Source organism: Erinaceus europaeus, unplaced genomic scaffold, assembly GCF_950295315.1.
Source record: "Erinaceus europaeus unplaced genomic scaffold, mEriEur2.1 scaffold_533, whole genome shotgun sequence".
Classification (NCBI taxonomy): Eukaryota; Metazoa; Chordata; class Mammalia; order Eulipotyphla; family Erinaceidae; genus Erinaceus; species Erinaceus europaeus.
Window position 1 is genome coordinate 67,996 of NW_026647779.1, and position 15,146 is coordinate 83,141.

Here is a 15,146-nt window from a genome sequence, read left to right on the forward strand (position 1 = left end):
GTTGTGTTTTCTGATCCATCTTCCTACTCTGTGTCTTTTAATAGGTGAATTCAGGCCATTGACATTTATTGATATCAAAGATTGAAGATATTTTAACGCCATTCTTGTAGAGTTTTAGAGTGTTTTGATATATGTCCTATTTGTGGTGGTCTGGTTGTTTATAGGAGACCTTTCAGAACTTCTTTCAGGGCAGGCATGGTGATGGTTGCTTCCTTCAACTGTTGCTTGTCTGAGAAGGTTTTGATGCTTCTATCTAGTCTGAATGACAGTCTAGCAGGATATAGTATTCTTGGCTGAAAGCCTTTCTCATTGAGCACTCGATAGATATCTTGCCATTCTCTTCTGGACTGTAGTGTTTGTATGGAGAAGTCTGCTGCTAATCTTATGGGTTTTCCTTTGTAGGTGACTCTTTGTTTTTCTCTTGCAGCCTTGATGATCCTTTCTTTATCCTTATTCCTTTCCATTCTAAGTATGACATGTCTTGGTGTCTTTACGTCTGGGTTAATTCTGTTTGGGACCCTCTGGGTTTCTTGAATCTTTATGTCTTTGGTGTTGTCTAGACTAGAGAAGTTTTCAGCTATTATGGCCTGGAGAATGCTTTCTTCCTCTCCTTCTCTTTCTTCCTCTGGTAAGCCAATAATGCGTATATTGTTTCTTTTGAAGTCATCCCATAGGACTCTGTTGTTGTTTTCAGCATCTCTTAATCTCTTTTTGAGATCTCTTACTTCTTTTTTAGTTGTCTCTAATTCATCCTCAATCTTGCTAATTCTGTCTTCAGCCTCATAGATTCTATTCTGTCTGCCCTCTACTACTTTCTGGAGTTCATCTATTTTGTTGCCCTGCTCTGATACTGTTTTAGCTGGTTCAGCTAGTTGCCTTCTTAGCTCAGCGATTTCAGCTTTCAGCTCTCTAATAACCATGAGATAATTAGAATTTTCTTCCATATTCTCATTTGTTGTTCCTGCATTTCTGATTACAATTTTTTCAAATTCTTTACTCACTCCTGTTATTATTTCCTTAGCTAATGTTTGGCTGTTGAACTCATTGTTTTGTGCTTCACCCTCTGGAGGACTTTTAGCTGGACTCTTGTCCTGGTTCAATTCTCCAATATTTTTTCTTGTTGTTTTAACCATTTTATATACTATGTTATGAGTTCCCTTTATCAATACTTTTCAAATTATTGATCACTATTGCCTGGATTGACTTGTGTCTAAGTAATTTAATTAAAGGTTTTACCGTGGTGGAAGTTAACAGTTTTTTCAATCCCTGAGTTGGAGCTCAGTGGTGTAAAAGCCTCTTTTTTTTTTCTTCCCTGTAGGCTATGGGAGCCTGAGGGCTTTTAAACTGTCAATAGGCTTCTTAGCTTAATCACTGACTCCTGACCAAGAGATAAAGCAGGGTGTGGCAGAGATAATCCAGTGGTTATGCAAAGAGACTTTCACAGCCCCTCAGCTATGCCACCGAGGTATAGGTCTTCTCCTGAGTTTCCCAGTTAGATCTCTGTCCCCTGGTGTCCCTCCCTGTTGCTGCTCCAGATTCTGAGGGTAGTAGCAATAGAGACTCAGAGTTGCACTTGGTGAGTCTCTGGGGAGTCCTTTCCTCCCTTCAGCTGTCCCCTTGTTGTGGAGCAGACTGGAGGTGGTGTCTCCACTGATAAACTGTTGAACTATTAGCAGTCACTTAATCTCTCCTTAGGCCCCTCTCTCCTCTCTGTCACCAGCCACGCGTGTTTGTACTCACGGGTGATTTACTGGGTTTCTGTGGTCATTCTAGTCCTGTCTTGTTTCGGTCCGGGTGGTCTCCTTTGGTATTCCTAGTTGATCCGGGAGAGGAGAGGAGAGAAAGCGATCTGCTGCTCGTAGCTCCGCCTCCGGAACAGGAAGTCTATTTATTTTCTTATTGCCACCAGAGTTGTTGCTGGGGCTAGGTCCCTGTATGACGAATCTACCACTTCCACTGGCCTTTTGTTTTTTTTTCTTCTTTTTTCCTGATATTTGATAGGGTAGAGAAAAATTGAGAGGAAAGGGAAAGAGAGATGGAGAGAGAAAAGGAGACACCTGCAGCTCTGTTTCGCTGGTTATGAAGCTTCCTCCCAACAGGTGGGGAGCAGAGGCTTGAAACCAGGTCCTTGTGATGGTGATGTGTGTGCTCAACTGGGTGTGCCACTTCCTGGCCCCATGATCTACTTATGTAGCACTAGGGCCATCCTCCTGTTTTCAGGCACAAGCCCATATCAGGATATTAGCGGAAACTAGTCCAAGCAGGAAGTTATCCAGGAAGCATTTGACCTTTGACAGGCTACTGCAGACTCTTCCCTTGGGCTCATGGAAATATTTTCAGCATATCTCACCTGAGAGAAACCATAGGGAAGAAGAGAATAGGGCCGCCCAGTGCCTCTTGCCTGCCTTTCCACACCCAGACATTTCTTCCTCTGGGCTGTGTGGTTGCTGATACGCCATAGAAAAGGCACAGGGCCCATAGGACATAGCCAGTTCAGTTGTTTTTCTTTTAACCTCTGAATTGGTCTGTGTTACAGTCCCCTCTTTAGGGAAATTATTAACTCTTGTGTGTTGCAATGAAAATATGAAAAGCCTGATAACAGTGATGCTTTGACACAGGAGAAGTTCACCATTTCATAATTATAAAGCGAGTGACTTATGTTTGCAGTCAGTTACCATTTTTCAGATAGGTGTATTCTTGCTCATATGAAATTATGTTCTGAGACACTTTTGAAATCATGTACTCTGCCATAAAACTAGAAGGCTTACTGACTTATCAGTCCACTTAATTTTAAGCAATATTTTATCAGTCACTATAAGTTAGATTCTTTTTTAAAATTTCTTTATTGGGAAATAAATGTTTTATGTTCGACAGTAAATACAATAGTTTGTACATGCACAACATTTCTCAGTTTTCCATATAACAATACAACCCCCGTTAGGTCCTCTGTCATCCATCTTGGACCTGTATTCTCCCACCCTGCCCCAGAGTCTTTTACTTTGGTGCAATACGCCATATAAGTTAGATTCTAATTTATGTGTCATACACTTGGTAGTTATTGAGGTTTTATCATAGTTATCCAGATGAAGAAGTGCCTGTTTCAGCCAGGAAACATTGGTGGTGTTAACAACAGCTGCAGCTATAATGAATTCTTGATTGCAGCTGACCTTGAGACTCTAGGGACTACTTTCTTTCTTGTTTTTCTCTGTGCTGCTAAGTGAGATACACAAGCCAGAAGAAGTTAATGCCAAACCTGTTTATTTATTTATTTATTATTACAAATCTCTATGACTGTTGTAACTTATAAAAAGCTCTGGTTGAAGATGAGCTATATTAGATCTACCTGGGAATGAACACATATGACATCAGGATCAGGTGATTTAGGGGGCCAATGATAGAAGAGTTGGAATAAGAGTGGCACATAGGGCTGTAGGAAGGAAACATGCCACTGTGTGAAGGAAGGATCAGGCCATAGAAAGATCTGGAAGGCTGGAATGAAGCACAAGTCTAGGGAACTAGTCAGAGAATGAGAAATGGTACCCTGTGATAGTTTGGTGATTGTTTAGAACCTGTGGAGAGGGACCAGGTAGTGGTGCACCTGGTTGAGTACACACAGTATAGTACTCGAGGACCTGGTTTCAAGCCCCCAGCCCCAACCTGCAGGGAGGAAGCTTTACACATGGCAAAGCAGTATTGCAGGTCTCTGTCTTTCTGTCTCTGTGTCTCCCCTTTCCCTCTCAATTTTTCAGTGTCCCTATTCTAAATAACATTTAAAAAATACATACTTGTACTAATCTGTGTTGGGTGGCTGATAGGTAAGCAGGAGTAGAGGTGTAGGCTTGAATCTGGGGGCTGACCCTTACATTCACAGGAAAGACAACTGAGGGACTTCAGCTTTTACAGATGAAGCAGCTAGAGAAGTCATAGGTAAGTCAGCTGCAAGGAGGAGTCTCTTACCTTCATAGTGAGGTAACTGAGGAGAATCATGTACCTTTGAACTGAAGGTAAAAGTAAGTCAGGAAGGATAACTAAAGGTACATTAACAGAAAACAACATAAAATACACATGTATGAAGAAAGTAAATGGAACCAGTGACTCAGGAGGTTGTATTAGTGGCTAGAGTGATGAACTTAGAAGTGTAAGGCCCCAAATTGGTTCCTAGCATCACGTGACAGTAATGCTCTTGTATTCATTCTCTCCCTATCATAAACAGATATTTAAAAAGAAATAAAATTGATGAATGGTCTGGGAGGTGGCGCAGTGGATAAGGCTTTGGACTCTCAGGCATGAGGTCCTGAGTTCAGTCCCTGGCAGCACATGTACCAGAGTGATGTCTGGTTCTTTCTCTCATTACTATCATTTCTCATGAATAAATAAATCTTTCAAAAAAAATAGACGACGTCAATAGCAACAATATTAATAACTACAACAATAAAAAACCATGGCAACAAAAAGGAAAATAAATATATTAAAAAAAATCTTTAAAAAAAAAGAAAGAAAATAAAAGGGAAGATCTCTAGTTCCACAATCTTTATCTGAGACTTTTTGGGAGGAGCTACTTAGAGACAATTTGATCCTAACACCTTTGGTAGTATGTGAGGGTGCACACTTTTGTTTGTTCTTGGCTCTTAAAGCAATCTTGATTTTATTTTGATTCAAAGAATACTATTTTTATTAACACATTAATTAGTCACTACTCATTGTGGAATATTCAGTTAGTGATGCCATTAGCTTCAAATTAGCTGTAAAATGACTCTGAGGCTCACTACCACTGAAGACCCAGTTAAAAAACAAAACAAAACAGTACCTCTCTTATCCTGTGGTGATATCAGTATTTCCATTTTATAAATAAAAATTTTAAAAAAAGAAAAATTTTAATCACTTTTTTTTTTTTTTTTTTTGCCTCCAGGGTTGGTTACTGCTGGGGCTCAGTATCAGCATTACAAATCCACTGCTCCTGTGGCCATTTTTTTCAACTTTTTTTTTTGGATAGGACAGAATGAAATGGGGGGGGAGGTAGGGAGAGAGAAAGACACCTACCGACCTGCTTCACCGCTTATGAAGTGACCCTTCCCCCCGTAGGTGGGGAGCCGGGGGCTTGAACCAAGATCCTTGCTCAGATCCTTGCACTTCATACTATGTGCGCTTAACCTGGTGCACCACCGCCGGATCCCCATTTTAATCACTTTTATTTAAGTATTTTAACATAGAATAAATACACTGGTTTTATAGTTTTTGAAAAAATTGTGCACCCTATGTGATCAAGAGTATCATCCAATACCCTTTTGCAGGCAAAGCCTCTGAGTTCATTCAACTAATTGAGTTTCAGATTCAGCTCCTGACACTGGAGCCTGACTTCTCAACCATCATACACTATATTTCATTCCTGACTGAAGACCGTTCTCCCATAATTTAACTGGGGGCCAGCTTGCTTAGTTTATTTGCACACACATCAGTTAATTCTTATTGATTGACTCAGTCTGGAGCCAGCTCAACAGCTTCATTTATCTTGAAACCTTGGCATCTTCTTTTAATTCCCTTTTGTTGCCCTTGTTTTATTGTTGTAGTTATTGTTGATGTCATTGTTGTTGGATAGGACAGAGAGAAATGGAGAAGGAGGGGAAGACAGAGAGGGTAAGAGAAAGATAGACACCTGCAGACCGGCTTCACCACCTGTGAAGCAACTCCCCTGCAGGTGGGGAGCAGGGGACTCGAACCAGTATTCTTATGCTGGTCCTTGCGCTTTGCGCCACGTGCGCCACGTACGCTTAACCCGCTGTGCTACCACTCGACTCCCTTTGTCTGCTCTTTTCTTTGACTTGCTATATCTAATAGGTCAAGTGTTTGCAAAACATTTGTAATGTCTCTTCACCCTTTTTCCCCAGCATTCTCAGGGAAAGAAAAAGAGTGTTCCTGGGAAACATACATATTTAACTTTTTCATAATGAAAATGTTTTTTGTATTTTACTGTTAATTGTAAACTGTTAATCCCCAATAAAGCAATTTAAAAAAAAGAAAATGTTCTTTTAAAATTTTTTATTGTCAAGCTAGTGTTCCATGATTCTGTGTGGACAGCTGTTCCTACACTTTAAGCCTGTAGAGTGAGTCTGTTACTGCCTTTGTTAGTGTAATTCTAAAGTGTTAGTTGCAGAGGTTTTGTGATACTCATGCTTCCTTTTCTAGGACTTTGCCAGATTTCTCAGAACAAAGTGGCAGTTCTTCTTCTAGCTGGTGGACAGGGGACAAGACTCGGTGTTGCATATCCTAAGGGGATGTATGATGTTGGTTTGCCGTCCCATAAGACACTTTTCCAGATTCAGGCAGAGCGGATCTTGAAATTGCAACAACTTGCAGAAAAATATCATGGCAGAAAGTGCATCATTCCATGGTAAGCCTTGTCTCACTGAGGGAGTGTGAACATAATACTCATATACAATACTTAGTATGCTTGTACATTTTAGTCATAAGCAGAATGAATTTCCTGTGGAGTGGTATAATTTACTAAATATGTTAAAAGAACTAAGTAGGGAGTCGGGCGGTAGCACAGTGGGTTAAGCGCACGAGGCGCCAAGCGCAAGGACTGGCTTAAGGATCCCCACATGCAGGGGAGTTGCTTCACAGGTCATGAAGCAGGTCTGCAGGTGTCTATTTTTCTCTCCTTTCTGTCTTCCCCCTCCTCTCTCCATTTCTCTCTGTCCTATCCAACAACTGTGACATCAACAATATTAACTACAACAACAATAAAAAAAAGGGCAACAAAAGGGGAAATAAATATAAAAAATATTTTTTAAAAAGAACTAAGTGTTGCAGCTATGTCACTGGAGCTTTAATGAATAATATCTACTCACCCTCAACTTTTACATTCCTAGTGGAGTACTCTGCAGGTTGCCCAGTGGAGTTGAATAAGGGCACTCCATGAGAGTTCTCTTCTGGGGGTCCAATATGAGTTTGCTCAAAAAAAAAATTTCAAGAGAACATACACGACAACTTCTGAATTTGTTCTTTATTAGATTCTGAAACAGGATATGTGCAAAAGTGAAGTTAAGAGTTAAAGCTCAGGGCACAGGTTCTCCAAAGGTCTCTGGAGTTAAGTCCAAAAGATCTTCCTGTGTGAAAACCCCTCTTATATCACATCTGAGCCAACTTTCCATTAGTTGGGTGAAGCAAACTCCTCCAACTTCATATAGTGCAATGCAAAGAACTTTTACTAGTGCAGTGCATCCCAATTCCACATGTGCAAATCTAGTGAAAACAAAGTGTCTGTGTTCTCTAGGACCCTCTGTACCCTGCATTGTCCCTCAACAGTCTCCTACTCTACAAACTTCATGCTGATTGATTGCTTTGTATGTGTGTAGAAATTGTTAGTTGAAGATCATTTTTTGCTCTGAAATTTGAAAGCATCTCTCTTATTTCCCTGCATTGCTATGAAGAGACCATGTAACATCCTGAAGCCCAGTCTATTGATTTTTATTCTTTGAAAGCCTTAGGGTCACTTTGGCAGTGTCATTTCATGATGGTGTGACTTGAGTCTGTGCTTAGTCATGACCTTGCGTACTCAGTGGGTTCTCTCTGCCCTGAAACCCATGTTGCTGATTAAAATACTTGGTGATCTGTTCCCCGAATTGCAGCTTCCCACACAAGCCAGCTAAGAGCATCTCTGATTTATCTACTCTGGACCAAATGTAGAGTCTTAGTGACTGGTCCATTGAGTTCTTAGTGCACCTCAGCCAGTGTTTGTCTCCCAACACACAAGACTCAAAAATTGGCTCAGCTATTAAACAGGCTTTTTTTTTTTTTTTTTTTGGTTTTAGTCCAGTTCCCAAAGCAACCTTTGGAAAGTATGTTTTGAGGAGGAAGCCAGCTGTGTTTGTGATCCTTCAGGTCCCTGATCTTATTATTCCAGTCTCATTTGACCAGCACAGACTCTGAAGGCTTTTCTGTCCTCTAGTCTAAATTCCCACTTCCTGACCCAAATCAGTGGACACCCCAGAAAGGAACAGCTGTAAATTTGAGCTACCCTTGTAAGATCCTCACTGTTCTGTTCTGAGTTTGAATTTCCATCCACACTACTTTTGTAGCTTTTTGATGCCTTTTAAAATAGATGCCCCCCAACCCCGCCCTGTCATTTCTGGCTCTGTTCTTTCTGAATCCTGGCATGCTGTGAATGTTTTTTTTTTTTTTTCCTGTCTCATCTGCAAGTTTCTGTTTTGTTCTACCCTTATGCTGACCAGTTTAGCTATCTCTTCTGTTATTCCCCCCCCCCACACACATACACACTTTTTTTTTCAGAGCATTGCTCAGCTCTAGTTTTTGGTCATGTTTGGTGAACCCAGGACCCTCTAGTGTTTCAAACATGAAAAACTTTTATACTACTGATGGCTCTATTTCCCTGGTTTTCTTCAAGTTATGACCAAACCAAAATTTAAAAATATCCAGGATAATTGTTAAATAGACAAGTATCCCGCAGAGGGAAGTTACACCATTTTCTTTAATTACTATTGAGTGCTTGTTTCTAGGTGCTGGAGATAACATCAGTAACCAAAACAGACAGGATCTCTGCCTATATGTAGCTTACACTCCAGTCAGGGCAAAAGTGCTACAGCCACTAATTGTAGAAAACTTTTTGCCTCACACTAGCATGGGTTGGATTTTTGTGATAGCAGGGAGTATAACTACACTATTTTTTAAAAATTATTTTATATGAGATAATTTCACATTAGAGAGAGATAGAATCCAAAGATAAAATCCAAAGATAGAATCTGATACTTGTGTCACCATGGATTGGACCAGGAGCCTCAGACATGCATTATACCAGCTTAGCTACTTCTCTGGTTGCTAAATTTCATTTTCATTATATAAATTAAGAATGAGTAGAGCCCAGATTTTATTTAAAATTTTTATAAAAAGAACCACAAGAGAACATTACAATGTTTTGCAGGTACTGTTTCTCCCTATTTATTTGAGTTTTACTATATAATAAATTGTGGTGCTTGTCACAGTTTACTCTGTAATTGTGGTGCTTGGGGGAAAAGATTGGTAGAGGGTTCTTTTTGGTTATGGGTGTAGTGAATTGTGTGTATATATATATATATATATAATGTATATGCATGCATATACATGTGTGAAACTATGAATATATATATGTGAAACTATAAAATCTTAAAATGTTGTAAACCAATGTTAAATCAGTTTACAAAAGAAAAATACATACTTTTCTTTTTTAAATTTTATTTATTTCTTTATTTTTATTTGATAGGACAAAGAGAAATTGAGAGGGAGAGGAAATAGAGAGGGAGAAAGACAGAAACAACTGCAGCACTGCTTCACTACTCGTGAAGCCACCTCCACCCCCCCCCCCACCTCCCATGTAGAATAATATACTTTTATAGGAGTTCTGAAATGTCTGCTGAAGAGGGGCTGGGTAATGGTGCACCCAGTTAAGCGCACATGTCACCAAGTGCAAGAACCCAGTTTCTATCCCCACATCCCGTGTGCAGGGGAGGATGCTTCATGAGCGGTGAAACAGGTCTGCAGCAATAACCCTGGTTGAAAAATAATAAAAAAATAAAATGTCTGCTGAAGATAAGTATTGCCTCCTTATTTACAGTGTTTTTTTTTTTTAATTATTGCTACATAGACTAATCTTACACATGAAGATTGGTGAATTTACTGGAAGAGGTTTCCCAGCAGCTAATGCTACCTTATCCAGGAATAGGATAAAGGGAGTTAAAAATCTCAGAGATTTTTCCTGCTTAGAAAATAGATACAAATTGATATTGTTCTATTTCACATTACATTATTGCTTAGAGAATCTGCTTTTCTCTTTCAAGGTATATAATGACCAGTGGTAGAACAATGGAATCTACAAAGGAATTTTTCACAAAGCATAAGTACTTTGGTTTAAGAAAAGAGAATGTAATCTTTTTTCAGCAAGGAATGCTCCCTGCTATGAGTTTTGATGGGAAAATTATTTTGGAAGAGAAGAACAAGCTTTCTATGGCTCCAGGTTTGTAATGGTGACTAGCAAAGGTAGTATTTATTTGTTTAATAAATGATGATTAGAAAAGGTAGTAACAGAAATAATTACGTTTCGATTTTCTTTTTTTTCCTCTTTATTGGGGGGATTAATGGCTTACAGTCAATAGTAAAATACAGTGGCTTATACATATTTAACATTTCTCAGTTTTCCATATAACAATTCAACCTCCTCTAAGTCATCATGTTCCAGGACCTGAACCCTCCCTCCCACCTCATAGTCTTTTACTTTGGTGTAATACACCAAACCCAATCCAAGTTCTGCTTTGTGTTTTCTTATTTTTCAATTTGTTTTCTTTTTTTTTTTTTAGGTTTATTGATTTATTTATTCCCTTTTGTTACCCTTGTTGTTTTATTATTGTTATTGATGTCATTGTTGTTGGATAGGACAGAGAGAAATGGAGAAAGGAGGGGAAGACAGAGGGGGAGAGAAAGATAGACACCTGCAGACCTGCTTCACCACTTGTGAAGCAACTCCCTTGCAGGTGGGGAGCTGGGGGCTCAAACTGGGGTCCTTATGCTGGTCCTTGCGTAACTTTTGTTCTTTTAAATTAGTGATTTAGTAATGATCAACCAGATTTTGGCATAAGAGGGATACATTTTGATTTTCTTTGGTGATTTCAGTGCTAAACATTACTACTTTTTTGGGCAGTGATGTAAAAACATGAAGGTCATTGGGTGACATGACTGTGCTTTGGCCCTTTTTGTGGTTATCTGTCCCAGAGAAGATTCACTTTAACACACACGCACACACACACACACACACACACACACACACACACACACACCCCTCTGTTGATGCTTACAATCTTAATAGAGTATAAAACAGGAAACCATCTGTTTTCATAGGAGGTGAATTGCTAGTTTACTTGTTGCAATAGTTTATTAAACAGTCAAAATAATGGGAGATGTAAAATGATAAAAGGGTAAGAGAATGAGAAAATTAAGACTGTAGACACAGTATAATTACAGCACAGTTTCGTACAGTTCTAGATAGAAAATATGTGTGTGTGTATATATATATATATATTTTTTTTTTTTTTTGCTGTTGTTGTTGTATCAGGAATGCACTCCAAAACCTCATACATGCTAATCACATGCTCTGTCACTCAGCTATGTCCCCAACCATTTGTCCTTAATATTGTGGAGTGCTAACTAGCACTCTACCTATAGGCAGTGTCCTGCCTATATAGCCACCTACTGTGGCCCTATCTGTGATCCACCTATAAAAATAAAGGTGTCAGCAGAGTTACAGTTACATGAGTCTGTATTTGAAGGAAGGGCTGAAAGGGAGTAAGTAGTACTAATAGATACAGGATTCTATCTCATTCATTTTTTTCTCTACTTACTTATTTTATTGCATGGGTTTAACAATCTTAGCTCTTATTTGTGAATTGGTCTAAATTGGCTGCTTCCTCTCCCAGATGGGAACGGTGGTCTCTATCGGGCCCTGGCAGCCTATGGGATTGTGGAGGATATGGAGCAGAGGGGCATCTGGAGCATCCATGTCTACTGTGTGGACAACATCCTGGTCAAGGTAGCAGACCCCCGCTTCATTGGTTTCTGCATTCAGAAAGGAGCTGACTGCGGAGCAAAGGTACTGCCATAGCTAGGCACATTCCAGGGGCCCAGCTCCCATTTCTGTTAGGGTAGTTCAAATATACTAGAATCTTTTCCTCTGTGAAGGCATCTAATACATACCTATCCCAAACTATTTCATATCCACTCTTTTCCTTAAATTGGCAACATTTGGTTCTGTAGTTGTAATTGTTCATTACAGATAAGAGTTTAAGCAATGCAAGGGTGACTTTTGAGTGAGTACCTGGGAAGTATGCCTGGGGTAAACTCATTAATATAGGTTTTATTGGGTCACGCTGGTACATTAGGTATGGGTAATATGGTATAAACAGTAGGTTTAGACTTCCATAAGGATCTTTGATAAGACTCTCTCATGTTAATAAATAAATAGAGGAAGACCCTGGCTTTCATTAATAAAGAGGGTCCAGGCTCAGGGCTCTCCCCACATAAGCAGTGCCAGAAGTAGAGTACATGCACCCAACTCCTCTTAATTTGTTATTGTTTTTTACCCTAACTGTACTAATCAGACAGATTCAACCAGGCACTTTTTTCCACTCCTCACATATCATCCAGAATGAGGCTCCTCTCAGTAATGAGTATATAGTCACTCAATAAGTGAGTGAATAAATGAATTAAATATTAAGATGGAACCAAAATATGACTCAACTAATAGATGCTAAGAGCTTTTAGAAGTGTGGAACGGGAGTTGGGCGGTAGCACAGCGGGTTAAGTGCATGTGGTGCAAAGCGCAAGGGCCGGCTTAAGGATCCTGGTTCAAGCTCCCGGCTCCCCACCTGCAGGGGAGTTGCTTCACAGGTGGTGAAGCAGGTCTGCAGGTGTCTGTCTTTCTCTCCCCCTCTGTCTTCCCCTCCTCTCTCCATTTCTCTCTGTCCTATCTAACAACAACATCGACATCAACAACAATAATAGTTGCAACAATAAATGAAATAAAGATAACAATAACGAAAATGTGATTTATTAAAAAAAAATGTTAGGAGCAAAAAAAAATTTTAGGAACCATTTTTATAATATGTCCTTCAGCTCTTTTTAAAATGTCAGTGACTTAAAATACATTTTTAGTTTAAAAATACTCTAATTAGGGAGTAAGTCATAGTGTGGTGGTAGAATTCTTTGAAGCATTTTTTAATGAATTTTGTCTTGAAGTTTTAAATATGTTTTGTGGATTAAGAACCTTGAGGAAAGACTCCAAGGAGTGGTTTTAAAAATTTACTGAGATAAAAAGGTCCATTGAAAAAAAAAATTTTTTTTTGTAAACCAGTTACTAGTTGCGGTAACTTTAAGGTTAAAGCATTATTTTGAATTGAGCATTTCAGGATTTAACTTACACAAAATCAAACAAACTTCTTAGTTTTATACTGTCTGATTTTTCTGTTATCTCTTCTACATTCTACAAATGTTTTTTTTTTTTTTTCAAAAAGATGTATTTATTTATTTATTTACAGGAGAAAGTGTGAGTGAGAACCAGAACATCACTGTGGCTCACATAATGAATGCCAAGGACTGAACTTGGGACCTCAGCTTTTAATCACTACTCACCTTTAATTAATTGCTACTCACCTTTAATCACTTTAATCAGCTTTAATTACTGCTCCCCCCCTTTCAAAAATTTATTCATTAATTAATGAAGGTGGAAGGGTGAGAACTAGAACATCACTCTGGCATATATAATGCCAGAGATCAAATTTAGGACCTTATGCTTGTAAGTCCAGTGCTTTACCCATTTCACCATCTTTCAAGCCACTGTTTTCTTTTTTAAGATCTATACTTACATGCTCAAGGAGGATCATATTTGTCATAGAAGTGAACCTTTCACTCACAAAGTAGCCTTTGGGAAATGCCAAACATGAATATGCACACTTTTATTTTTCATGGTTGCTGTAGGCCAGTAGGGCTACATATAGAGATTGAAAGGTGGAGTGTGTGGAATGGGAATGAGAGGAGTCTCTTTTGATTTTTTTTTTTTTTGCCTTCCAGCGTTATTGCTGGGGCTCAGTGCCTCCACCACGAATCCACTGCTCCTGGAGGCCATTTTTCCCCCTTTTGTTGCCCTTGTTTTATCATTGTAATTACTGTTGTTGTTATTGGTGTTGTTGTTGGATAGGACAGAGAGAAAGGGAGAGAGGAAAGGAAGACGGGGAGAGAAAGATAGATACCTACAGACCTGCTTTACCACCTGTGAAGCGACTCCCCTGCAGGTTTGGGAGCCAGGGGCTGGAACAGGGATCCTTACGGCGGTCCTTGTGCTTTGCGCCACGTGCGTTTAACGTGCTGCGCTACCACCCAACCCCCAAGGAATCTCTTTATAAATCCCTTCTTGTGGGTATGCATTGTAGAAAAAATGAATTGAAGATGGTCTTTCTCTAATCTGGAGTTGTCCAAATGCAGTTAAAATCACTTGCCCTATATAAAATCCCTCCACTTCGCTGTACTTCATTAGTAGAGTTTCTGTCCACTTAATACTGTGCTCCTTTCAAGCCTCAGAGGTAGACCAGTGCTGTGTATCTAAGTGCTGTGAAACCCAAGTTCTCAGTGGTGCTTTTCAGTTGTCTGAGGACCACTGCTACTGGCTTGTTTATTTTAAGAAATATGCTGCTGAAGAAAGTTTTAACTTATTAATATAATTTTATGTCTATTTAGTATAGACTTTTCAAACGGGATAGATTTTTCAAAATATGTGAAAGCATGCTGTCATGTTCATTGAATGGCAAACAAAACAGTATCTTCAGCTGTCTTTTATTGTCTTCTTTCTTTTGTTAGATATTTTTTTCCTTTTTAAAATATTTTATTTGTTTAGTAGAGGCAGAGAGAAATTGAGAAGGAAGGGAAAGATAGGAGAGACACCTACAACACTGCTTTACAACTTGCAAAACTTCCCTCCTAGAAGTGGGGACCAGGGGTTTGAGCCTGGCTCCTTGCGCTTTGTAGCATGTGTGCTCAACCAGGTCTGCCACCACCCAGGCCCTTCTTTTGTTAGGTATTACCTTATTAGAATCTCAATTTTGATATTAATGTCTTATATGCAGTTCTTAATTTCTTTCTAAACACTTAATTTTAGATCATTGATGTGCGGGACTAGGATAGTTGAGTATGAGTGGTATCTTTTAATTTTTACTTGACCATTGCTCAGTACTGACTTACGGTAGTGTTGATGATTGAACCTGGGACTTCTTGTTTGGCATGAAAGTGTGTTGTGTAAATAAGCAACTGCCTACTTCCCTTGCCTAGATTTTTCTTTCTTTCTTCCTTTTTTTTTTCCTAGTATTTTTTTATATATTTATTTATTTAATTTCCATTTTGTTGCCCTTCATGTTTTTCATTGTTGTTGTAGTTTTTATTGTTGTTGTTAATTGATGTTGTTGTTGTTGGATAGGACACAGAGAAATGGAGAGAGGAGGGGAAGACAGAAAGGGGAGAGAAAGATAGACACCTGCAGACCTGCTTCACTGCTTGTGAAGTGACTCCCCTGCAGGTGGGGAGCTGGGGGCTCGAACCAGGATCCTTACGCAGGTCCT

The 15,146-nt window shown here is 39.2% G+C and overlaps 1 protein-coding gene across 3 annotated transcripts in view; it reads left to right on the plus strand.

The window, feature by feature from the left end:
- UAP1 (UDP-N-acetylglucosamine pyrophosphorylase 1) overlaps positions 1-11,664 on the plus strand; it is a 30,047-nt gene extending 18,383 nt beyond the window's left edge. For 2 of the 3 annotated variants that reach the window (XM_060184381.1, XM_060184382.1), the window contains 3 exons: positions 6,184-6,388; positions 9,831-10,006; positions 11,460-11,664. In XM_060184381.1, the coding sequence (XP_060040364.1) occupies positions 6,184-6,388; positions 9,831-10,006; positions 11,460-11,644 (566 nt within the window). In that variant the 3' untranslated portion in view covers positions 11,645-11,664. The remainder of the gene's footprint in view (positions 1-6,183; positions 6,389-9,830; positions 10,007-11,459) is intronic. The other variant, XM_060184380.1, reaches the window with a different exon arrangement.
- The last annotated feature ends 3,482 nt before the right edge of the window (positions 11,665-15,146 follow it).